A 24,721-nucleotide genomic window follows, 5' to 3' on the forward strand; every position below is an offset into this window, starting at 1 on the left:
AACTGGGATAACAATACTACTGATACTTTCAGGTGTGTTTGAGAGGATTCAAGAAGAGGACTGGCAAATAGTAGGCGCTTGTAAATTATTATTTTAGCTATTATTGTCATTTTTTTGTTTTTCCGAGTTTTGCAGGGAGCAGGCATTACGTGGAAAAATCCTTGGATTAAAAAAAAAAAAAGACCTCAGGTGAGGGGAAAAAACTGCAGCTGCCGGCTTCTCAACGTCATTCGGAGATGGGCTGTGCGGGCGTGGCTTAGAGGTCGGGGCGGGGCCAAGAGGAAGGGCCAGACTTAGGGGGCGGGGCCAAAACCTGAGGGTCGAGGCTAGGGGCGGGCCCCGGAGAGAAGGGGCGTGGCGAGGGCCCGCAGCGCATGCTCGGTAGTGCCGCCAGCTCTGCCGCGGCCGCCAGCGCCACCGCCCACTCCGGGCTGGCCAGCGGCGGGCGGCCGGGGAGCAGAGTAGGGCCGGGCTGGGTGAGCGCACGGCCATGGCCCCGTGGCTGCAGCTCTGCTCTGTCTTCTTCACAGTCAACGCCTGCCTCAACGGCTCCCAGCTGGCAGTGGCCGCAGGCGGCTCCAGCAGAACGCGAGGCGCCGACACCTGTGGCTGGAGGGTAAGGAGAGGACAGTGAGTTTCTTGCTGTCCCCCAAAGCGCGGGGGCACAGGTGCTCGCGGGCAGTGGCGCCCGCCTCGACTCGCCTGCTCTCCGCAGAGTGCGCGGTGGGGCTGGGATCCCCCCGCTCCCGCTCTCCTGCCTCCCTCCTGGGGCGCTCGTCTGCCTGCCTTGGCTGGGTTGAAAGAGGCCGCCCGACCCCGGCTTTGTGTTGCTAATGAGGCGCGGCCACCGACCGAGGTCCGGCTCCAGGAGGGCGGGCGAGAGGGGCGCCCGGCGTGGGGCAGGAGGGGGGCGCCCCACCCTTTGTTCCAGGCCCGGGACCTCCTCCCCCTCAGGGCACAGGGCCCCGGGCTGGGATCCCCCGAGCTGTTCGCATGGGGGGCGCTTTGGAGCAGGAGTGGGGATCTTCCGGACCTCCGGTCCACAGCTCTGCAAAAGCCCAGGATTGCCAGGCAGGGGACCCTGAGTGCTGGGGAGGGGTGCGCCCCCCCTCTTTCGGGCCGCTTTGTTCCTTCTGGGCCGGGCCGTCTTACCCCACTTTCACCCCCACCTCAGACTTGATGGTAAATTTTGCTCCCGTATCCAGTCCTTCGAACGGTCTCACGGATGACCCCCCCCCCCACCTCCACCGCCATCCAGCTTGAGTTGAGGATATTTTTCGTGGCCAAAGGGAGGAATGAGCTTGTCCCCTCGGGCAGGTGCCTGGGACGAGACTGGAGGGATGCACCGACTTTGTCCTGTGCTTGGAGCCCTCTGCCCCTAACCCAGCGCTTCTTCGATGCCATCTGGGCGGTGGGACATGGGGAGGGGGGTGTGCACGGGGGCGCTGCCGTCCCGAGTTTCCATCAGGGCTCCTGGGCTTGGGCGGCCGGAGGACCTGGAGACTGCGTCCATCTGCCCAGCACCCCTCGCACCCAAGTCAGGGCCAGCCTGGTGTCAGGGCACTCACGGCCTTCAGCCTTGTGGAGGGGACACCGGCTTTGCACTCAGGCAGCCATGGAACATGACCTTGGCTCTTCTCCTGGGCAGCCATGAGCCTCAATTTCTTCACCTGGAAAACAGGAGTAAATGGGATTTCCTAGTTTCCCTAGCACTACTGCTCTGAGGGGTGGGTATGGGGTAGTTCTCTTAAAACAGCATCCACCCACCTCTTGTGGGGTGCTCTGAATGACCTTAAGCAGTCGAGGCCTAGAACCTGGTACCCCTTTAGGGGCACAGGCTGGTGCCTCCAGCTCACTTGCCCCGCATTCAGAGAAACAGTGCAGAAAACGAGGTGTGAACCAAGTAGCTGAAATGTCTTCAAACCCAATATCTGTGCTATAGACAGCTGTAACCCACCCTCTCACCAACCCCATAGTGAATGTAACCTACTGATTTAAGTAAAACATCACATTTTCTTGCTCTGACCCATTTTAGTAAAAATACCACTCTTCTTGTTTTTTTTTTTTTTTCAATAGATACCAAGTTTTCCTCAGTTTTTAGATCAAAAAGTTTTCCTTAAGGCTTTCCCATGTTGACTTACCAATCCTAAATTTTCTGGATCTAAACCAGTGTGTTGGCTTTTGAATAACAGCATCACAGATATTTTATTCTGAATTTTCATAAGACAGCCTAGGTGGATCAGCCCAATTGGCTGTGTTTCTGCAATTGCCCAGGTGGCTTCACGTGTCAGTGCACAGATCTTGTGAAGTTTTAATGCTGTGGGTGTAGCCTGGCCACAGAGGAGCCAAGCTGGCGGTTTTGTGCTCTCTGTGGGAATGTGTTTGCCCCTAAACCTGCATACCCACAGGATTAATGGTGGCCCTCATCCTAGTGGCTTCACATTCATGCTGGGGGTGACCTTCTCAACAGCTCCTACCTTGGCCTCACAGTCCTTTCCTTGGGGTCATCTTCACCTACTTTTTGAATGAGCATGGAAGCCTCAGGGCCATCTCCTGGATTCTAGGCTCTTCCCAACCTGATACGTGGCTCCTTCCCTCCTGGACTGGCCTTTTGATGCATCTGATGGAGCCACCAGCTTTCCCTGACCCAGCTTGTCCACCTGCCTTACATACTCACCTTTCCAACTTCAGCCCCTGGCCCTCCCACCCTGCTCCCTAACTCCTGTGCCCTTCATGCTGCCAAGACATGCTTTTTCCCTGCTCCTGGGATAGCTTTTCCTCCTCTGAGAACCCCCTGCTTGGCCTAAGACTCAGCTCAGGTGATGCCTCCTCAAGGAAGCCCTCTGAATGCCCTTCCCCTTGCTTCGCCTTCTCCTGCAGGTCCTTGCCTTTGGTTCTCACCAGACTACATCGTCAGTATTTGTTCACATCTGTGTCTTCAGACTAGTTTCTTTAGCCAGATGCTTAACCTCATGTTGGTGAGCTCAGAGCCTGGAGCCCTGTAAATCTTGGCTGAACCCAATTAGACCCTGCAGCCTTCCTGCTAAATCCTGTATGAAGTGATAGATTTTGAGAAGGGGGATGGGGGAAGGGTCATGATCAGAGCAGTGAGCTGCGGTGGGCTTTTGTACATGCTGCTCCCGCGTGTGTTCCTTCGCTTTACATCTCAGCCTCCCCTCTTAGCTCCAGCATCACTTCCTGCAGGAAGCCTCCTCTGCCCCTGCCTCCCTAGGTAAGGTTTTACAGAAGTTGCTCTGTCAGAGGGCTGCCCAGTAAGTATTGGTGTACAGTTACTTGGGTATTTGATTAATGTCCGAGTCCCCTACCAGTTAGTGGGTGTTCAGCCCATAGTACTTAGTCTCAGTGCTGAGGTTGCTTACAGTCTAGTTGGGGCTGTGTTAACATATAAGAATAAGGGTTGGTGATGTGTGATGCAAGCAAGAGAGGGCTTCCTGTGGGTCTACGTCACACAGAACCTGATAAGGTGGAGGCACAGCAGGGTAGAGAAGTGAGCCCTCAGGAGGGGCAGGATCTGGGTGCTGGAGAGGAGCTGAGAGATTGACCCCCCTGGCTCTCCAGGGAGAGGTTGTTCCAGGAACTCTTGCCCCTGCAGGAATGTGTATTTTCCCAGGACTTGCAAGGTGACTGGAGCCAGCTAACCCTCAGCAGCTGTAACCCTCCCTTCGGGGCTGCTCTCAGAGGAGCCAGCCTGGTCTAAGTGGTCAGATTTCACAACCTCCCCATTATTAGCGGGGCAATTAAGGGGCCGATACCATCTTGAACACAGTGCAGTGTTTTAGAAATGAATTGTGGGCTCACTTCCTCGACTAGTTTTTTTTCTTTTTTTTTTTAAAGTCTCTTAGGGCTCTCACCAGGTAAAGTTGCTCTTTGAGTAATAAATACAGTTTTCGCAAAGAAGTAACAAGTTGTAAAACTTCCAGAGGGGCCAGCATCCTCATTTACACTGAGTCTTAACTGCTTGCTTCTTGGAAGTGGAATGGTTTTGTTTGTGATGGGTAACTTTATGTTGGTCACTTGCACTGAGGTTTTTTTCCCCTCCTCTTGCCTTGCTGGTTGTTTGAGAAGCCTATTTATGGAACAAAAAATTAGGAATCTGTTCCCACAGGTTTTTATTTAGTGGCTTTTCCTGCAGTGGAGGAGAAGGGAACATTTCTTGCCTTCTTACCTAGATGGGATACACCTTCCCTGGTCTATTATCCCTGAAACACAATTTCCACTCTCCCCCACCTTCCCCCACCAAAGTCTGTTCCTTCAGGAATTCAGGAAGCCAGAATGCTGGCATCATCTTTACAATGAAGTGCAAGTTTCCCATTTAAGGCAAATACTTCATCCCTAAAGGTAGGAAGGAATAGGGTGGTACTTGGAAAAGAAGAAGTTCCAGCTGATTAAAATTTAGGTTCCTGATAAAAGTCCAATCCAAGAACTCTCCTTGGCTGGGGGCCCAGCCATGTTTATTTAATTCTGAATTGGATGTGTTTTCATTCACTTGCAGCTCGTGGCTCTCAAGCCTGCATCTGGTCTGCCTGTCCTGTGGCGGTGTTGTCCATGTTACACATGCTCTTGTGTCTTTTACAGAATTCTTGGTTAAAAATGAGTCAGCCCTGGTTGACACATTTTCAGAGAAACATTTTTATAAGAAGTGTGATGCTTTCTTCCAGCCTGTTTTGCTATGTTAATTTGGGAATCCTTTGGCCGGGGTCCATCTTTCTTGAGCAGCCCTCCCTTCTCTCCCCTCCCCCATCCATCCAATGGACCCGGAGCCCCTGTAGTGCCTGGGGCATTGTGCTAGTTATTAACTCGGGGATACAGCTGGGTGAATGAGACCGCAGCTAAGTTCCGACTGAGGCACCATTTCCTTCCAAACGTGATTTCTCATAGTGAAGTCCAGGGCCTTCCAGCATCGGGATTGCCTTGGGAGCTCATTAAAATGCAGATTCAAGGCCAATGGGACCAGAATGGGAGTGAGATGGGGCCCAGGAATTGACATTTTAACAAGTTCCTGTGATGCTCTCAACGGTGAGAATCATTGCTTTAGGAGACAGGGCTTCTGTGAGATCACACGGAGGCGAGAAGCCACATTCTAAACGTTTAAAATCAGAGCTTGACTTGAAATTACTCCACTGGACTTTTAGAATTTAAAGTGGAGACTTTGTCTGAGCTCTGGAAAATGGCAAGGGTGAGGTTGGCTGAAGGAGGACCTGGGGAGCCAGTCGTTTTGGGTGGGTGTCTCTGGCTTGGGGTTAAAGAGGAGGCTGGGGGTGAAGCGGACCTGACGCTTCCACTGGGTTCCTCCCCAGAACAGCTGGGCCTGTCTGGAAAACAGTCTCAGGAAAGAGTAGGGTAGGATCCAAATCATATCCTCAGCCATTCAAACTTTACAGATGGCTTCCTTACAAAGGCAAGAACAGCTAATGCTTTTATAAGTCTTTATTTTAATTTGAGTATTTTCCATGCTTCATTTGGCCTAAAATGTGTGTGTGTGTTTTTTTTTTTTTTTTCTTTTAAAAAAGTTTTCAAACTGTCTTTCCCTCATCAGTCCCTGAACTTTTCACATACCATGCCCCGGCAGATGTCTGCTGCTGCTGCTGGGGCCACCCAGTCAACAATTAATTGTTCCTTTCATTCCTTGCTGCCTCTTGTGTCTGCCCCCTATGGATGGGTTTTTAGGCTTCTGGAAGCTTGGGTCCCCCACCCTCAATTTGTAAGAGAATGGGCTGAGGCAGGGGCTCAGGTATCCCCAGAACTTGACAGGCTAGAGTGGGGGAAAGCGCCTCTGGAGCAGACCTCTCTCCTGCCACCCTACTCTGGCAGCCAAGACCATTTCTGTTTCACATCTCCCCGGAATTTGGAGGTTCTTCTGCCCTCAGCAAGCCCAAGGGACTTGTCTGTGTTGGTGTCACAGGCTCCATCTCCAGGCAGCCCAACTTGCCTGGCTGGTGGGAGGCAATGTCCTCCTGGGCAGTGTTTGTGTTGGCTGCCAGGATATTCTGAATGGGCCCGACACACGATTAGGTGACTGATGGCCCTGTAACACATTGTCTCCTCCAGGGCCTGGGGCCTTTGAAGCTCTTCCCTGTGGGAAGTAGACTATTTGCTCTATTAAAATGCCTTGGTATTTCCTCTGTTTAACCACAGGCCACTTCCTCTCTGCCACTCTAAACGCAGCAGGGCCACCGGCTGATTGAAAAGACACCAGCCCAGGAGTGATCACATCCTATTGAAACAGATAGTCTTACTGCAGATTATAAAGCTGGAGCAGGTCTCTAAGAAGAAACCCAATCTAAGGGGGATTCCTTGACATGGCTCCTTATCTTACTCAGAATTTAGCCTGTTGATGTCATTCACACTTAAAGCCCTGAATGCATTTTTTTTTTTAGAAGAGAAGACTAAATTGTAACCAAATTAGTGTGCATTTCATCTACATATGGCAGGTTAAAGCGATTTGATCAACTGAATTTCTCTTTGTGTGAGTTGGGAACTCTTCAGTGTCTGGGAAGAGCATGATGTCTATTCATAGAAAACCATACTTGGCTTATTCTCTGCTTGCAGATTCTGTCTGCTTGTTCTCACGTGTTCAGAAGCCCAAGTAAAACGTTTATAGCTTAAATAATACCAAGAATATATCTGGGAGGACTGCCCCTCATGCTTTCCTGAGCAGTATCTGGGAATGTTTTAATTATTAACATGAGGCATGAAACTAAAAATTGAACAATTGAAAAATTACCTAAGTAACAAAGACTGACATTTAAACTCCGTCTGTACCTTGTTTCTTCTGAAGGGGCCTAAAAGTGGAATAACTAGTTAGTCTCTAATGAAGACTATTATTTTTTAAAAATTTATTTATTATATTTTTATTTATTTTTGGCTGCGTTGGGTCTTTGTTACTGCACACGGGCTTTCTCTAGTTGTGGTGAGCGGGGGCTACTCTTGGTTGGGGTGCGTGGGCTTCTCGTTGCAGTGGCTTCTCTTGTTGAGGAGCACGGGCTCCAGGCGCGCGGGCTTCAGTAGTTGTGGCTCACGGGCTCTAGAGTGCAGGCTCAGTAGTTGTGGTGCAGGGGCTTAGTTGCTCTGCGGCATGTGGGATCTTCCCTGACCAGGGCTCGAACCCGTGTCCCCTGCACTGGAAGGTGGATTCTTTTTTTTTTTTTTTTTTTTTTTGCGGTACGCAGGCCTCTCACTGCTGTGGCCTCTCCCGTTGCGGAGCACAGGCTCCGGACTCGCAGGCTCAGCGGCCATGGCTCACGGGCCCAGCCGCTGCGCGGCACGTGGGTGGGATCCTCCCGGACCAGGGCACAAACCCGCGTCCCCTTCATCGACAGGCGGACTCTCAACCACTGCGCCACCAGGGAAGCCCTGGAAGGTGGATTCTTAACCACTGCTCCACCAGGGAAGCCCAAGATTATTATTTTAACATTTGCAATTCCATTGTTCAAACCATCCATGATAAAAACAGCTTTACTTTTCTTTGGTTCCTTGTTTGGAAATGTTGGGGGAGGGTGGATGTAGCTAATTAAAGCTACAACATTTAAAGGGGGGACTTAATAGGTACCAGCTGTCTTCAACAAATCACTGGATGGATGACAAAATAAAGATGTGATGTGAACACACATGTAATTCTCTTCTAAAACGGAAGTTGGCCTGTAAATTGTGTGATTTAATAGGGTAAATGCAAACTACCTTTACTACGTACTTTTAAGAAGAATTTGTTTTATAGTAAACCTAATGTCTTATTTGCATAAGGCTGGTACATTAAAAGTTGAAACAGCAGGACAGATGGCAGGTATTGTGGGAAGTTTAATAAATGATAATTTTATTGTATGTTTCTTCATTCCAAACCTCATCTAATAGACATTAACCACGACGCTTTTCATTAAAATTACTACATTGTAGGGGACCTTGCTTGAACTTATCAGAAATGCCTATAAAATTGAAGCAGTGACTTTGAAAAGAGAATGGAAATTGATAACATTAATTAAAATGTTTAGATGGATATTTACCTTTCACACATTAAATGAATACTTCAAATGAATCCTTTTGAAATCATAAGAGATTAGGCTTTTTTTTTTAAGAGATTAGCCTTTAACTATAACTTTTTTAGATTTTGAAAGTCCTTTATTCCCTTAAAAACTAGGAGTTTTTCCAAGTGTTCTGTTTTGTCAGTTTTGTAGATTTTCCCCCCAATGAATGGTAACCCTTTAAAAAATGCTGGCTGTGGCCCCAGACTTCTGTTCTGAGCTGGACTGTTTTACTTGCCAGTGGGAGGGCTGATGGGGATAGAGGGAGGATTTCCTTGTAAAGAAGAGGTACATTTTCCTGAGATGCGCGCCATGTGGTTCTCTGTGATTTTATTCTGTCCAGGTGATTTCTGGCTTCTCTTCTCCTGAAAAGGGTTTCTGAAGAACCCTTTTATCTGAGGAAAATGCAATGCAGTCCGGACCAAATGCAGGAGCAGTCAGCCTGAGTATGGTCCCTGTTGAGTGACATGACAGCTTGTCGCCTCTATCCTCTGGAGGGGGCACATCTGCTCTAGGTGGGGCCCAGGCCCTCTCATGGTTATGATTTGTTGTAACTGCTCCATATCTGAAGTTCACAGAGACTTATGTGGTGTGAGGAGGCAAGAGCAGCTCCCGTGTCAGGCCGTGGTTAAACTGTAGCTATGTTTTCTGGGAAAACACAAAGTAGAGTAGGGCCAGGCCCCTGTCTGCAGTGGCTTCCTGTCCAGGCGGGGCTGCAAGACAGAGGCATGAGGGCTCAGAGACAGCGAGATGCAGGAAGGACTCCATGGTGCAGGGAACTCGTCGTCCTTGCTGTGCCTTGTCCACTCCTCCCAGAGTAGCATGAACCACAGTCCCTGCTGCCCCTCTGCCCAGAACATTGCATCTTATGCACCGGCCAGTGTGAGAAGCAGGGTAATGAGGAGCACATGTCTGAGGAGCTGCTGGGCTCCCACCTTTGGAACTCTGGCTTTTTAGCCCACGTCTCAGTTGGTTCCCAGTAACTCTGGCTACTTGGCTCTGCCTCAGTTTCCCAGGCTTTGGAGGAGGCCCGCCTTTCCCTGGGAGGCTTCTCCACAAAGCCCTCTAGGCTCCCTGTGTGACTTTCACCTTTGCCAGGAAGCCTACGTTTAGTAAAGTCAGACTCGCCCCATCATGCCTCCAGATTTAGTGGGATGCATTCAGCCTTTTGCAGTGATGCAGTGAAGAAGGGGAATCTTGATTTGCTTATGAAGAAGACACTTAATTTGGACGTTTCAGAGGAGGCTTGGAGGGATCAGATGGCTGAAGGAGACTGGCCTCACCGGGGGGACTTTGAGTGGGGCCTTTGGTGCGTGGAGCCAGGAGGTGGGGACAGTTTGGGCAAAAGGAAGGATGTGGGTGGGAATTCCCTGGCGGTCCAGTGGTTAGGACTCGGCACTTCCACCGTGGGGCCCGGTTTCCATCCCTGGCTGGGGAACTGAGATCCTGCAAGCTGCAAGGCGCGGCCAAAAAAAAAAAAAGCGGAAAGGAAGAAAACAGAAAGATGTGGGTAAAGCTGGAGGAGGGTGGCTCATTGGAGGCAATGGAAACAAGAAGGCTGAAGACAGAGCCTGGGACTAGATAAAGGGGTGCCTTGTATTTTGCCTGCATGTACTTGTCAGGGATGGTGAGGCTTGGAAGGTTTCTCCAGCAGATGAACGGCTTGATAGGGGTGACCCTCAGCAGCCATTCCTTCATTCAGTGAGTATTTGGCGTTTTCTATGTGTGGGGCCTGGTTTCTGGAACTTAGGTTGTAGTAAGGGAGACAAATAGGATAACAAACTACCAGACCTGCTCTATTTAAAATAGCAACTGCTGCTGTCTCGCTCACCTCTTTTCTTCACTTGAGTTTTCTCCACAAAATTTTTTACCATGAAACACACAAGAGTGGTTTCTTGTCTCTCTCTGTCCATCTCCTTCACTGCACTGTCAGCTCCCTGAGGGCAGGTCCTTGATCTGCTTCATTCCCTGCTGCACCAGGAGATCAGGGGGCACATAGTAGGTTCTCCCTACGTGTGACTAAGTGCTTTGAAGGGAAATAAAATGGGGTGATGAGAGCGGGTGAGCTTGGTGGCCTATGAGGAGGTGACATGTAAGGTGAGCAATTGTAATGACAGTTTCCTCTGAAGTTCTATAGTTACCTATGTTCTATTTTTTAAAAAATTTTATTTTTATTGAAGTATAGTTGGTTTTACTTATGTTTTCTTAATATTTGTGCATCATGTGGCATTAGGTGCTGAGAGTAACATAAAAATATGCTCGCCTTCATTCACACCACAGTTTATTGGCACTGTGTCCTCATACTGGCCAACTGCTAGGCTGCAGGACAGATTCCCAGGGAATGAGAGAGGCAGTGGTTAGGGCTGGTACTGGTTGGGAATCCCAGTTTGCAAAGTGTTGGTTGCTTGAAGAGGGGATGTTTGGACTGTCCAGGTTGCACTGCACTGTGGATGAAAAAAAAATGTAAAAAATGACTGCTAAGCGCTAACTAAGCATCTTGGTTTCGGACTTTATGAAACAAAGTGAATGAAATGACTCTCACTCCCTGGCAGCAGCCCTTAGGTGGTATGACAGCTTGGTCTTTTCAACAGAGATACAGGTCTCATTTTCTTTCGGTCCCCTCTGGTTGTGAATGCCTTTCATTTTCTGAAGTCACTAGAGGGTCCATCCAGAATCAAAGATGCTCTTTGCCGCCTTTCCAGGGCTGTGGGTTTGCCGGCCAGCTGTGGTAATGAGTTTTTGCCCAGCTTTGATTTTCATGCCTTGCCTCCCTGTGGGAGGAACTAGATATTTCTGATCTTACCTCTACTCATATTCAGATCCAGCCAAGCAATCAGTGACTTCCCAGGCTTTTTTGTGGGAGACTGTGGGAAAAGTCCTGGTTGGCTGGCTATGAATTAATGAAATCCTTAGAAGGGTTCAGTAAAGATAGCTCCTGTGGTTTAAAAAAATAGCATTGCCTTTTTAATTTGAGAAAGAGGTCATGGAGTTTTACCAAAATTAAGCAGAGAAAATGTAACATCTGGTTGTGCTGCCTGAAGACTGCTGCAGGGGGGGCTGGAGTGGTGGGTTCCCAGTGTCTGGCGCGCCCAAGGTGACTGCCAACGAGGTCTCTCAGGGCTGCTCTGGACACGCAGGCCGCCTCATTGTTCTCCTCCCTGGGTTTTGAAGCTTGAGACACAGAAATTCTATCCCAACATCTTTTCACTTGAGCACATTTCCCATCTACTGAGCTTTCTTCCTTTTACTTAAAGGGTCACACTTTTTTTTTCCCCTTTAAGTGCACAATTTTCAAGTTGGAGATTAGGGTAATCATTGCTTTTATCTCATTAAAAAAAGATTGGGATAGATAATGGGGGAGAGTTTGGGTGGAAGGCAGGAGAGTTTTAAAGAGCCATTCCAAAAAGTTTTTAAATTAGTAGGAATTCTGATAAGAGGAGAAAGAGAATGATAAATTGCAGAAGAGTTTTAGGGAAGGGCATAAAGGGGTTTTAAAAGGACTTGTGCCTTGGGAGCTTTCCTGGTGGCGCAATGGTTAAGAATCTGCCTGCCAATGCAGGAGACACGGGTTCAAGCCCTGGTCTGGGAAGATCCTGCATGCCGCAGAGCAACTAGGCCCTTGTGCCACAACTACTGAGCCTGCACTATGGAGCCCGCGTGCCACAACTACTGAAGCCCCCGTGCCAAGAGCCCGTGCTCCGCAACAAGAGAAGCCACGGCAATGAGAAGCCCGCGCACCGCAACAAAGAGAAGACCTCGTTCACCGCAGCTAGAGAAAGCCCACGCACAGCAACGAAGACCCAACGCAGCCATAAATAAATAAACTATTGCCTTTGTGGGGAAAAAAAAGGACCTATGCCTTTTATAAAAGCGGAAACTTAAATGTCTTAAATGTCTGCTGTGTGTACATACCCCCTCAACCAGTACCCAGTTAAGTGAATAATAAGTTACACTACTATGGATTTTTAAAATTTATTTTAGGGACTTCCCTGGTGGCACAGTGGATAAGAATCCGCTTGCCAATGCAGGGGACACGGGTTCGAGCCCTGGTCTGGGAAGATCCCATATGCCATGGAGCAACTAAGTCACAACTGCTGAGCTTGCACTCTAGAGCCTGCGAGCCACAACTACTGAAGCCTGCGTGCCTGGAGCCTGTGCTCCGCAGCAAGAGAAGCCACCACAATGAGAAGCCCGCACACGCCGCAATGAAGAGTAACCCCCGCTGACTGCAACTGGAGAAAGCCCGCACGCAGCAACAAAGACCAAATGCAGTCAAAACTAAAAAAATAAATTTTTTTCTTTTTTTTTTTCAGTATGCGGGTCTCTCACAGTTGTGGCCTCTCCCGTTGCGGAGCACAGGCTCCGGGCCCGCAGGCTCAGCGGCCATGGCTCACGGGCCCAGCCACTCTGCGGCAGGTGGGATCTTCCCAGACCGGGGCACGAACCCATGTCCCCTGCATCGGCAGGCGGACTCTCAACCACTGCGCCACCAGGGAGGCCCAAAAAATAAAATTTTTAAAAAAATTTATTTTAATCCTGAATCTATTCTGTATTGAGACTTTATACTTTGGGGTGTACATTTTCTGAAACAGGAGATGAAGCTGTTACTGCCCAGCCCCCACCCAGACCAGCAGGTAGCCAGTCAGCTATACCTGGGGCTTCATTTTACTCTCTCCCATATATTTTAGATTATGAAAATTTCAAACCTATAGAAAAGTTGAAAGAACAGTGGGGTGAACACCTATTTCCTCTTAGCCTAGAGTCACCAGTGCTTTGCTCCACGTACCTCAGCTGTACTCCTAAATATCCTTCATGATTTCTTTCTGAATCACCTTCCAGGATTCAGACAAGGGCCACTCACTGCTTATAGACATCTCCTGTCTCTTTAGTCTCCTTTAATCTAAAGGAGTCCCTCCACTTCTTTTTTTTTTTTCCTCCACTTCTTTTTGATACTTTATAACATATACATCTGAAGAGTCAAGGTCACTTGTGGTACAGACAGTCACACAACTTGGATTTCTGATTGTTTCCTCATGATTAGGGTCAAGTTAAATATTTTGGCAAGATCCCTCTAAAGGTGAGAGTGTAACATTGTTGGATTTTAGATATCAATAGGTAACAAATATAGATGCAGTTTTAGCAAAGAGCAAAATATGTTTTTTCTACTTGAAATTGTACATAGAGACCTTTCTAATGATTTAACCCAGTTTTATCTTGTGTTATTTGTCTTTTTTAAAAACAGAGTGCTTTACAGTAGGGCTTTCCTTTTACTTTACTGAGTGTCCAAAGAGACTGCAGGGTGTCATTTGTACTATCCTGTAATTTAACTTATTTCCTTGAAGACGATTTGAAATCAGTTGTGCTCTCAAAATTGGGAGTGCTGCATCCCAAGAATGCTTAAGGCTTTTGCTGTTCACCAGGACTTTTTGCAAACAGTTGTAGATGTTGCCCTCAGCGACCAGCCAGGAATGAGTTCCTATTATAACCTCCCCTTGGCCGGGGCAGGTTTACGGTTGAGTGCTCCCTCACACCCAAACTCAGCCACTTCTTTCCTTTGTGCTAAGAAAACAATGAACTTTATTTCCAGAAAAGGCCACTTCACTCAAAACATGTCCTCAATTTCCAGTCTTCTCCATCTATGATTGTGTATTGCCTAAATTATTTTATTAGAGACCCTTAGCAGAGTTTCATTCGTTTAACTTGAATTACTGTCTTCTACCTCATGGCATGCCTTTTCTTTCTTTTATTTTTCCCTACCCCAGATTTAAAGCCCAAAGACTCAGAAAGTTAATATTGATTATTCTTCGGAGTAAGTTAAAACGTCAAAAAGTGTCAAGTTGTTATTCTCCCAGGGTACAAGGGAGATGACAGAGACAAGCCCTCCATCTTTTATTCATAAGTGCAGGGAGCCGGCGAGGGCGCGGGAGGGCCTGTGCACCAGTAGTTTGTTCAGTTTTCAGGACCAGGCCTCCTCCCCTGCTGGCTGTGAAATGTCATGCCGAGATGTAATAGCGGGACATTCAGCGTCCAGAGAATGGACTGCAGAGGTTCAACCCCGCTTTTCATTTTATTTTCTGGCACCGAATCCACGGTCGCCTCCGTGGCCCGAAAGCAGAAGGCCAGAAAAGCAGCGATCGGGACGCTGGTAGGGATGCTGTGCCGGGGTACAAGAAGGGCACCAAGGATGGGCCAGGGTGCGCCTTGGGAGAGGGCGGCGGGCTGCCTTTGCTTAGTCTAGTCTACCCTGCTCAAGGAGAGGGTTCTTGTTTCCATGGCTCTGCTACCGTCAGTTTTGGTGGGAGAGGGAATGTAGAGTGCTTTTGAGTTCAGAACTCACTCAGGGATAAACATTTCTGTGTAGAGGGCAGTCCTGGGGCAGGGAGCTTAGGCTGTGAGACTCCCTGGGCTCTGACGTTTTTCTTTAGAAAAAGAGAAATCAGGCAGCACTTGCTAAGCAGGCTTAGAATTTGATTTAGAGCAATAGTTCTCAGTTGGGGGTGATTGGGGAATCTCTGGAGACACTTTTGGTTGTCACAACTGGGAGGGGGTTTGCTACTGGCATTTCCTGGGTAGGGACCAGGGATGCTGCTAAACATTGCCAAATGCACAAGTCAGCCTTTCCCAATAATAGCCCAAAATGTCAGTAGTGCTGAGGTTGAGAAACCCTGATTTTGGGGTCCCATTTTAGTATTTGAATTTCTCAGCTCACTTAGCTTTATAACACTTTTCCATTTCCTTTCTGTTTAACAGAAGCTGCTGGTTCTATAAATCTGCACTCAGGATGAATTTCCATTAAACTCTCTAAGACATATGATTAAACTTTTGTGGTGCTCCTTGAAGATATGTCCTGAATGCAACTACTATTTAAAATGCAAAAGCTGATTTTTTTGTTTTGGCCATAATTTGATCAAAGTAGCATAACCTGTGCCTCTGTTTTTGTTACTCACTGATGGTCTGTGGATAACATTACATTTTTTCAGCATGAAACCCAACACTTCAAATCCCTAAAGCAGTCTCAAATTTATGGTTAATAAAAGCATTTATTGTACTGGATGTCATCTGTTATATCACTCTGGGGCTAGAAACTGGCAAGCAGTGGACAGGAAATATTTTCATTTCAAATCGCTTCAATCTTACGGTCTAGGGGCAAAAGTGTCTGATTTCAGGAAAGCCGCGGTGAATAGCATAGTAATGAATGCATTTTTAGTTGATTAAGCAGGCATTCTCTCCCTTTCAAACAATCTTCTCTCTTTGGCTTGGTGGGGCTAAATAAACATGTGATGTTAAACGATAGCATTTCTTGGGTTGGCCATTCTTTTCCTTTGATCATCTTAAAACTTTTCAAAGTGTTTTCCAGGAATTGTCAGCAGAACAGGAGCAAGTCTGGGAGAATGGCTAGACTCGAGCGTTGACCCTCCTTGTAATTATTTACTTTCTGAGCAGAGGAGGTTTTCTGAGATGATGCTGACTCTTCCGAATTCCTCTTTAAAGATGGAATTTGGTACCCTGCCCTTGGGATCACGAATTTAGGAGGAAAAAACATTGTGATTTTTTTTTCTTTTTAAAGGCTGCCATTTTATTGTAACTTGAGTCCTGATTCCCCCACAGCCATCAAGTAAACAGGGAGAGGAACGTTCCATTCAGAGGCAGCCCTGGGTGGTGGTGATATATCCGGGACAAGGTACCTTTCATCCTGGCTGCCCAGTGCCTTTGAACGTGTTATGTAAATCATCACTTCCACCGAGCTTCAGAGGTAGACGATTATTTCTGATGTGGTTCCCTTTTTTCCAGATGAGGATTCCATGGCACAAAGAGCCAGGAAGGGATTAAGATGGGAGGCCATGTGCCTCAGATAGGCCTCTCTCTGCCAGATACTGCGAGAGCCACAGAGTTCTTACCTTGCCTGTGCCCCCAGCAGCGAACTTGCCCTGCCTTCCTAGCACCCAGCCATGTCTGCCATGTGCAACAAAGCAACTCATGGGGGTGGGAAGAAAGCAAGACTAGGTACCAGCGAGCGCTTTGCAGATAATTAAACTAGGATTTGGCATTTACCCCAGAGGTTACCAAACTTGGCTGAACTCCAGAATCACCTGAGGAACATTCTTGGGAGGGGGCGTGGAGGTGGGAGATTCCGGGATTCACCCCAGACCTGCATAAGTGGGATTTCCAGGGGAAGGCCAGGAATCTGAGTTTTTAGAAAAGCTGCCAGATGGGTGGTTGCCAGGGTTTTGGGGGTGGATGAAGGGTTTGACTACAAAGAGGCAGTACAAGGGAATTTTGGGGGGATGATGGAACTGTTCTGTGTGCTGATTGTGGTGGTAGATACAGTGATATATACATTTACACATCTAATTATACATTTATATATGTATAAACTCGTGGAACTGTACACCAAAAACGTCCATATTTACATGTAAAAAAATATGCTGCTTGCATGAAACTGAGCTATCACCAAGGTGTCAGGTGGGAAGAGCCGTCCAGCTGTGGGAGAATGCCACCTGGAATTGCAGAGGCAGGTAAGGAGGTCCTCCAGTCAAACTTTCTGTGACGATGGAAATGTTCTTCCCTGCACTGGCCAGTTCAGTAGCTATTAACCATGGTGGCTGAAATGTGGCCAGCACAATTGTGGGACTGAATTTTAAATTTACCCAAGTTTAGTTTAAAGAGCTACACATGGCTAGAGGCTGCCCTGTTGGACAGTTTGCCTTGGAGGCAGGCATTGCCATACTGGGGGAGGGGGGCTTTGGCTTTGCGCCAGGTGCACACAGAGCCTATAAAGAGCCCGTTATGCTTGAGGGATGATAGTAAGTCATCCCAAGTAGAGAGCAAAATGGGCACGTGGGCCAGCAGCGTGGGTTGGTAAGGACAGAGGAAAAAGGACCCTTGGAAAGAAGAGTGATGTGAGATGGGTCCAGGCAGAGAACTATCTTGCTAAATGGAGGAGTCAGCTTTTCTTCCCCTAGCACAGAAGTCAGAGGGTGCCAACTGTGGGCCACTTTCTTCCCCAGCTTCCCAACTTCATTCATTTTAAAAGATGCAGTAGTTAGTTAGTATGTTCTTTAATTGTACTTCTATTCCCCTGAGGTGACATGATATACAGGAAGCCATTGGAGGGTTCAGGGGAGCGATGTGTGGACAGGGTTAGGGGGTGCTTGTGGCTGGGCTGAGGGTTTGTTGGGTCCCTCTGCCAACCTGGATGGGGTGTGGTGAAGAACCTGTGTGGGCATATTCTGCTCCCCTTTGGGGAATGAGATGCTATGAAAAGGCAGCTGGGCACAAACCTCCCACTTAGGCATGGAGCACACGGCCTCCGTCTCGGCATATGTTCAGACACTCTTAAACCTGTGTCCCCACCCCCATGGACTTATGCCATCTTAAACAGCGTTACTTTTCCAAATGCATTTATAAAAGATTCTGAAAGTGTGGTCTTTTATTAGTGCAGACCAAATGGTGACAGAAATAATGTTCCAGTTTGTCAACATATGTGTCCTTAAATAAATTTGCTAAATGACTAACAAAAAAAAAATTCATGAGCTTTGGGTTTTTATAAATTAGTAGGTTTTGTTAATATTAGAGTAGGGCTTACTTGAAAGCCTGAGGGGGGGGGACTTATTTTTTTTAAAGAAGGAGCTTTAAAATTAGAAGAGCTATTTTATTTTTATATGAAAACTTCACATCTTTAGATCAGGAAGAGAAGGACATTCTGAATCATAGCGTCTTTAAGCAGTTTCCTTGTGTTGCCTTTATAAATTGGTAACTTCAGTCTAATGCAAAAAAAAAAAAAAGAGCTTAACGAGCATTAAATGCTGCTTCTTCCATTCTTGAATATGGAAACATTTTGATGTAGAGTTGTAATCACTATTTTTAATGGTTATTATTATCTTTTTTACTTACATTTGTTTTCTGAAGATATTTCCATGTTTTTACATAGTTTACAGACTTGTTGCTCTTAGTGGTCATATGATATTTTCATGTTGTGTGCCCCTGTCCCTTTTACTACCCCTCTCCCCCATAGATGAAGCACTTGGGCTATTTCCAAGTTATTGCTGTTATAAAGCTGCTATGACTATCTTCATGCAGATTGGTTTCCTTTCTCAGCTTGACATTTTGGTTTGTTTCCTTGGCATACATAGTGTTTCCCAAAGTGGAATTACTGGGGCAAAGGTTTTATAGCTCTTACAACACGTTTACCAACCTGTCTTGTATAATGACTGAGCCAATTTACTACAAAGAATTGTGTTTTGAGAAGAGGGTAAATTTGGTCCACAAATCCCAGCTCTACCATTTGCTATCATTTATTGTGACCTCGGGCAAATTTCTTCATCTGTAAAATGAGTCAATAATAGTTTATCTCCCAGCATTGTTCTGAGACTTAAGTAAGTTAACTGTCTTTAAAACATTTAGCTCTGTGTCTGACCACATAGTAACTACTTATAATGATTGGTGGCAGACGGCTGTCAGTTAATAAGTGTGCTCATTTTTCCACATCTGAAAAAATACTGACATTTATAATTTTTATTTACACTTTGTAATTTGAGTTGTACCTTATACTTGTTTCGTTCTGGGTTTATTAGAGAGGGACTGAATCTTTCCACCTGGTGATTTACCTTCTGAGTAAGTTTTAGTGCTTTTAAGTCTGGTGGTATTAATGTGAGGTATGGATGAAATGCTGCTCAGTAAAAGTATTAGGGAAGACGTTTAAGTGAGGGTTTTAAAGTCAGAATATTGATTGAGTGACTCTTTTGCACTTAATAACATATTATGAAAATAGTTGAATCTAAGCGTTATCATGGGAATTCTATTTGTACCAGTAATTTGGCTAGCGAACCTTTCTTCAGACATAGATTTTCCAAGGTTGATTTTGGATTGATCACACATTTCCTGTGAATAGAATATATATGAATCCTGCTTTACTGCAGCTTTTGCAAATCCTAATCTTGGGCTAGAAGCCACTCTGTTAGATGGTCTCATTTACATCAGTGTGACCTGCGAGATGAGGGCATCCCAGGCCAGCTGAGTGTGACTGTGGACAGGGCAGATGACCCCTCTGACCCTCAGTTTCTTTACCTATAAAATGGGACAGTCAGACTAGAACTGGTCTTAAGAATTTAAGAATTGTTTATATTGAGATAACTTGAAGTTTTAACTCAGAGGATAATTTTTCTATCCTACCCATTCCATTTCCTTATTGAGTCGGTCCCTTCTGTTTCCACCTGGACTCTTGCCTCTTCCGGGTGTCCTGTTTTTGATCTGTCTCGAGAAAAAACACCCAGCCTGTGGCCATTTTTGCAGATCTTTCTCTAACAAAAGTAAAGTGTCTGTCCTCCGCATAGGTTTTGATTTTTTTTTTTTTTTTTTTTAAATTTGTACACTGGGAATTCCCTGGCGTTCCAGTGGTTAAGATACTTTGATTGCCGAGGGCGCGGGTCCGATCCCTGGTCAGGGAACTGAGAGCCCACAAGCTGCGTGGTGTGGCCAAAAAAAAAAAAAAAACTTCGTACACAGATTGCTTTATTTCTACCAAGTGTGCCCGCCGCATCAGCTCCACTGTCATTGTGATTTGCCTGTACTTGTGTTTACCCAGAGGTGCCTCGTGTGTCCATCTGCCTCCTCTGCCTCCAAGAGCACATTTCCTGTGCTCTTGTCCACATTGCCAAAGGCCTCCTTGCGTCTCTTGTTTTTTTTTCAACATTACACTCCCGTTAATGATTGCTTTCAACCTATTTAGTCTTCTGGGCCAGGAGCTTTTAGGGTCCAATCAATCACTGAATCCATAAACAAGGGCACTGCCTCGGACTCCCTGTGAGCCCTGAATTACATCAGGGTGTTGACAGTCCCGGAGGCCTGGACCACTCTGTCAGTGACTGTCGGAGGGGGGGAAGAGAGGATTCAGGTATGTGCACGGTGGTGGCAGGGGCGGGAGAAAGGCAGCTGCAGATAAATACTGACCAGAGATAAGAAATAGTTTGTTTGGCAGAAAATCTGCATGTGGGTAATTGCAGGGCTGAGAGATTAATTTTGTTTCCCTTTCACCCCCATTTGCACCAAGCTGTCTTCTTTTTGAATTGAAGTATAGTTGATTTGCAATGTTATATTAGCTTTAGGTCTGCAACCTAGTGATTCGATATTTTTATAGATTACACTCCATTTAAAGTTATTGTAAAATACTGGTTATATTCCCTGTGCTGTACATTACACCCTTGTATCTGATTTATTTTATACCTAGCTGTCTTCTTATTAGGAAAGCTAAACAGGTTAAAATAGCGATACACATACACACCCATCCCTCACCCAGGGATTGCTGTCCCCCGGGTTTCCGTCTAGGTGCTGTCATCCTGAGTGATTGCCACCTGCCCAGGTTGAAGTGGTGTTGCTTTAGTGGGTCCTGGGTGACTGTTCCTTGGATACGATAAGAACATTTCAGGAAGAGTGGAAGAAGTAGCATTTAATGCTCAGTAAGCTCTTTTTTCTTTTTCTTTTTTTTGCATTAGGCTGAAATTACCAATTTATAAGGGCAACACAAGGAACCTCTGCTTAAAGATGCTGATTGGCAGGCAAGGAGACAAGAATGCTTGATAGGCTGTCAGAAAGCTGGTCACCTCCAGAGGGGTCTGTGACACAGGCCAGAGGGGGAAGTGATGATGAGAGGCTGGGGAAGAGGTCACCCATGCAGAGACCAGAGGGCCTGCAGCTTGAGGGCACCGAGAAAGCTTTCTTGATGAAGAGAATTATCTCCAGGGATCATGCCCTCCAGAAGCTCTGAGCTTAGCCAGGTGCCCTGGGAAGGCACTGAGTGGTTTTAAACCAGCACCTCCACCTGCAGCAGTAACAGAGCAAGCAGTGTCTTAATCCCCTGCAGAAAGGACTGAGGTGTGCGTGATGCGTGCAGCTTGTACCTCTAAATACCCTCACCCCAAGTAAAGCTTGGTTGTGAACACCTTCCCTGAACCTTGACCAACACCCCGTGAAATTGGTGGTTCCGTCCTGTGGCCTATAGCTTGTGATACTCTGCCAGAAGGACACTGGGCAGGACGGCCAGTCCTTTATGCTTGCAAGCGCCTTTGAGGGTCTCCCGGTGCCACCAGCTGGTTCCTCACTGAGCGCATTCATGTGCTTTGATGTGGTGAGGCTGGGAGGTGGGGTGGGATGGGAGGCAGGGGGTGGTCTCCTTGCGATCTGCTCCTTTCTGGGAGCTTTTCCCCTTTGTTCTGCTCTGGGCTGGATGAAGCTTCATCTTTTGCAGAACGCTCTTGGCTGGGTGAAAACATCTTGAAATGGGATTTATATCTATGGAAATTGAAAAGGAGATAAATCGCAGGGACTGTTTCTCCTGTTCTGATGCGCCTCCCGCCCCCTGTAAGTATAGAAACGTTTAGCTTCAAGTAAGTGGCTTGAGATGTACCACTGTTCGCATTTTGAAACGTGAAGCTGGCCTCTGCCAGAAGGTGCTCCCTCACCTATAGCCTTCACTCAGGTAGCACAGGGGTGTCAGTTCCTGGGCACTGGGCCCCCATCTCAGTCACTCTTAGACCCTTCCCCGTGTCCTAGCCCTGCACTCTGCACATCCTCGGTGCTCTGTGCATAAGGGCTGGATTATCCTACTGAGTACAGATACTCAACCTACGCACATTAGCGCTTTGGGTAAAGGGGTTTATGTGGGGTCAGCATTCTGGGGAGTGTGTGATGCCTGGAGGATCTTAGTGACTTGGCACCTCTTTATGTAAGCACAGCCTCTGAGCCCCGACCTACTTCCCATAGGATTCCTGGCAGCCTCTGGGGACTAAGACTGTTCATCCCAGACATTTTACCCTGAATCCTAGAAGGCAGTGGGAGGCCCCCCCCCTCCCCGCCCAGGGCTGCCTTTCTGGTGGGGTCACCTGACCGGGGTGACTTGGCCCTGTCAGGACTGTCCAGGGACAGTGGAGATGAAGTCTGTCTAGCACTGAGACAATTCCGTGCCTTTGCAAACAACTCACTTCAAAAAGGATCCCGCCACCGACCCCAGGGCATTTGTAAGGTGGCGGAAGGAAGCGGTGGCTGACAGCAGAGTTAAACTTGAAGGTTGGTCACGTTTCTGACATACCATTTTCCTTCGCCTACCAGCAGCTGCCCTCTACTTTGAAAGGGAGCTTAGCTGCTCACATAAACTTTGGCTTGTGATAATGTAAACTATTATTAGGATTTTTTTTTATTCATAATATATGCCTCACTCTCTGTCTCCCTTATTTTTGCTGTGCTTGAAACACTCATTTACCCTCAGAACCCGGAGGCAGCTACAACCCCCCTGAAAACGACGAAACACTTTATAATAGACTACATATTTAAATCTCTCTGTGGTTTAAAAAGGACTCTGGGAATGAAACCATTGGGTTGAGGAAGCTTCAAATCTCAGCAAAGATTCCAGGCTAAAACTGGGATTTGATGTTGACAAAACATTTCAGTTAAAAGAATGCTTTTTCTCTTGGCGGTGCCCCCGAAGCATGCAGGGATCTTAGTTCCCCAACCAGGGATCGAACCCACGCCCCCTGCAGTGGTAGGGTGGAGTCTTAACCCCAGGACTGCCAGGGAAGTCCTGAGAATTTTTTTTTTTTTTTTTTTTAATGAAGGTTTGTCCTAAGGGTGGTGGTTTTGATACAAAAATGCTTGATTTTCACTCGAGAATCTTTGGCTTTCAGAGTCTCTCCCTGCCATTTAATCACCACCTGGTGGAATTGTCTGCCATTCAGGACATTCTGGAAGTTAGAGAAGGTGCCCAGGCTCACACTGTGGTCAGCCCGGTGCTACCTCCCTGCAGCCTTTGCCGGAGGGGTGCCCCGATGGTCCTGCCTCAGGTGCTCCTGTGCGGTTTGTCAGCAGAGGGCAGGTTAGTGTGCGAGCCAAAAAAGCCCAATAAAGCTTTTCAGTTTTTAATAAAATGACTCTCCCACCCTTTGTTTCTCCCTCTAGTCTGCCCCAAAAGAAGAAACAGACTGAATTTTTAAGCACATCTGGACACTGTTTTTGTAAAGCTGTTACCCTGAATTCCCAGAAGGAATGTATTGGCTCCCATCTTTCCGAGCAAAAACTGAAATGACTCCTTTGTTTACAAGTACTGTGCTTGCATATTTTAATAAATTTGTAAAGCAAGAAGTTGCACTGATGTGTGAGGGTCCTTAGCCAGGCCAACACATTCTCCTCTTGTCTCTCTTGAAGTCCTTGAGAGGTGCTAAAAGTTTATGATTGGTTATTTTTGGTGAGAGTGGGGAAGGGACAGGTAAGGACTCCATGTGTCCCATTTAAATTAATTTTTCTGCTTTCTGTGGCTGTAAGAGTGTTGCGGCAGGGGTGCTCATAGCTCTGGTTCTTCTGTTCTGCTCTCGCTACCATTCAGTGCCCTCTCGGTGAATGCCATGTAAGTATGGTCAGATTATAATGTTCCAGATCTGAGAACCCCGAGGTCTGCAGTGGAATCCGTCTTTCCTTTATCAGATAGTGTTTGTTTTCTTCTTAGGCAAATCTTCTAGAAGGTTATTGTTGTTAAGAGAATGAGGCTAGACTTTCTTTAATATCAGTCAACAAGATGTTGGTATGGGGTTTTTCAAGTATGGGGAGAATTTCAAAACAGTGTGAAACTTTTTTTTCTTTTTTCCCTTTTTTTTTTTTTTTTTTTTTTTGTGGTACGCGGGCCTCTCACTGTTGTGGCCTCTCCCCTTGCGGAGCACAGGTTCCGGATGCACAGGCTCAGTGCCCATGGCTCACGGGCCCAGCCGCTCCAGGGCATGTGGGAACCTCCCAGACTGGGGCACGAACCCGTGTCCCCTGCATCGGCAGGTGGACTCTCAACCACTGCGCCACCAGGGAAGCCCAAAACAGTGTGAAACTTTTAAAGATGAGGTAGAGAGGTATTTGCTATGTTGGTGAGCTTGAAAGTTCTTTTTTATGCCCTTAAAAATTATGTTTGTGAATTGAAGCTGTACCTTCAGGAAGATATGAGTGTAGTATGGTTAAGTTATGAGGGTCAGAGCTCTGTTACTACCCAATAAATGTTCATTAGTGATAAGCATTTAACCAGTGTGGTAGGTACTGTTTCCTAGAATATGCCTTTCTCCAAACTGTTCTGGGTGTCTGGAAATAAACTCAAGAGGTGTAATATTCCTGTAGGCCTCTTCTCAGAGATGAATCAAATTTCAGAGATAACCACATTTCAGCTTTATTCCCTTACTTTTGGGGAAAAGGTTGTTAGCCACAAAGCCAAAATTGATCCACTTAAGCCTGGCAGTGATATGGATGTGCACCTGTCAAATGGCCACAAGTGATGAAAAATGTCCCAAACAGGATGGTCTGAAAATTAATATTTGTATTTGTGCCTTTGTGCAAAAATTTACCATTTCCAGGAATTTTGGACAAAAAGAGTTTGCCTGAACTGAAATCTAACTTGATAACTTTGAGTTCTAGCTTATCTTTTGAACTTTAAAATTTCGTGTTGAATTCTGGGCAGTTGTTGTTTTTTCTGAATGCTAGCTATTAGGTCAGTTGGTTAGCAGTATTTGGTTTAAAAAAAACCTGAGGGCTTCCCTGGTGGCGCAGTGGTTGAGAATCCGCCTGCCGATGCAGGAGACACGGGTTCGTGCCCTGGTCCGGGAAGATCCCACGTGCCGCGGAGCAACTAAGCCCGTGAGCCATGGCCGCTGAGCCTGCGCGTCCGG

At 46.9% G+C, this 24,721-nt stretch overlaps 1 protein-coding gene across 1 annotated transcript in view; it reads left to right on the forward strand.

Annotated features, from left to right (window-relative positions):
• The first annotated feature begins 432 nt into the window (after positions 1–432).
• Positions 433–24,721, forward strand: part of IL17RD (interleukin 17 receptor D) — a 70,077-nt gene continuing 45,788 nt past the window's right edge. Inside the window, exon 1 of the mRNA XM_059077830.2 lies at positions 433–616. Within this exon, the coding sequence (XP_058933813.1) occupies positions 491–616 (126 nt within the window). The 5' untranslated portion in view covers positions 433–490. The remainder of the gene's footprint in view (positions 617–24,721) is intronic.

Source organism: Kogia breviceps, chromosome 10 (assembly GCF_026419965.1).
Source record: "Kogia breviceps isolate mKogBre1 chromosome 10, mKogBre1 haplotype 1, whole genome shotgun sequence".
NCBI classification, from domain to species: Eukaryota; Metazoa; Chordata; class Mammalia; order Artiodactyla; family Physeteridae; genus Kogia; species Kogia breviceps.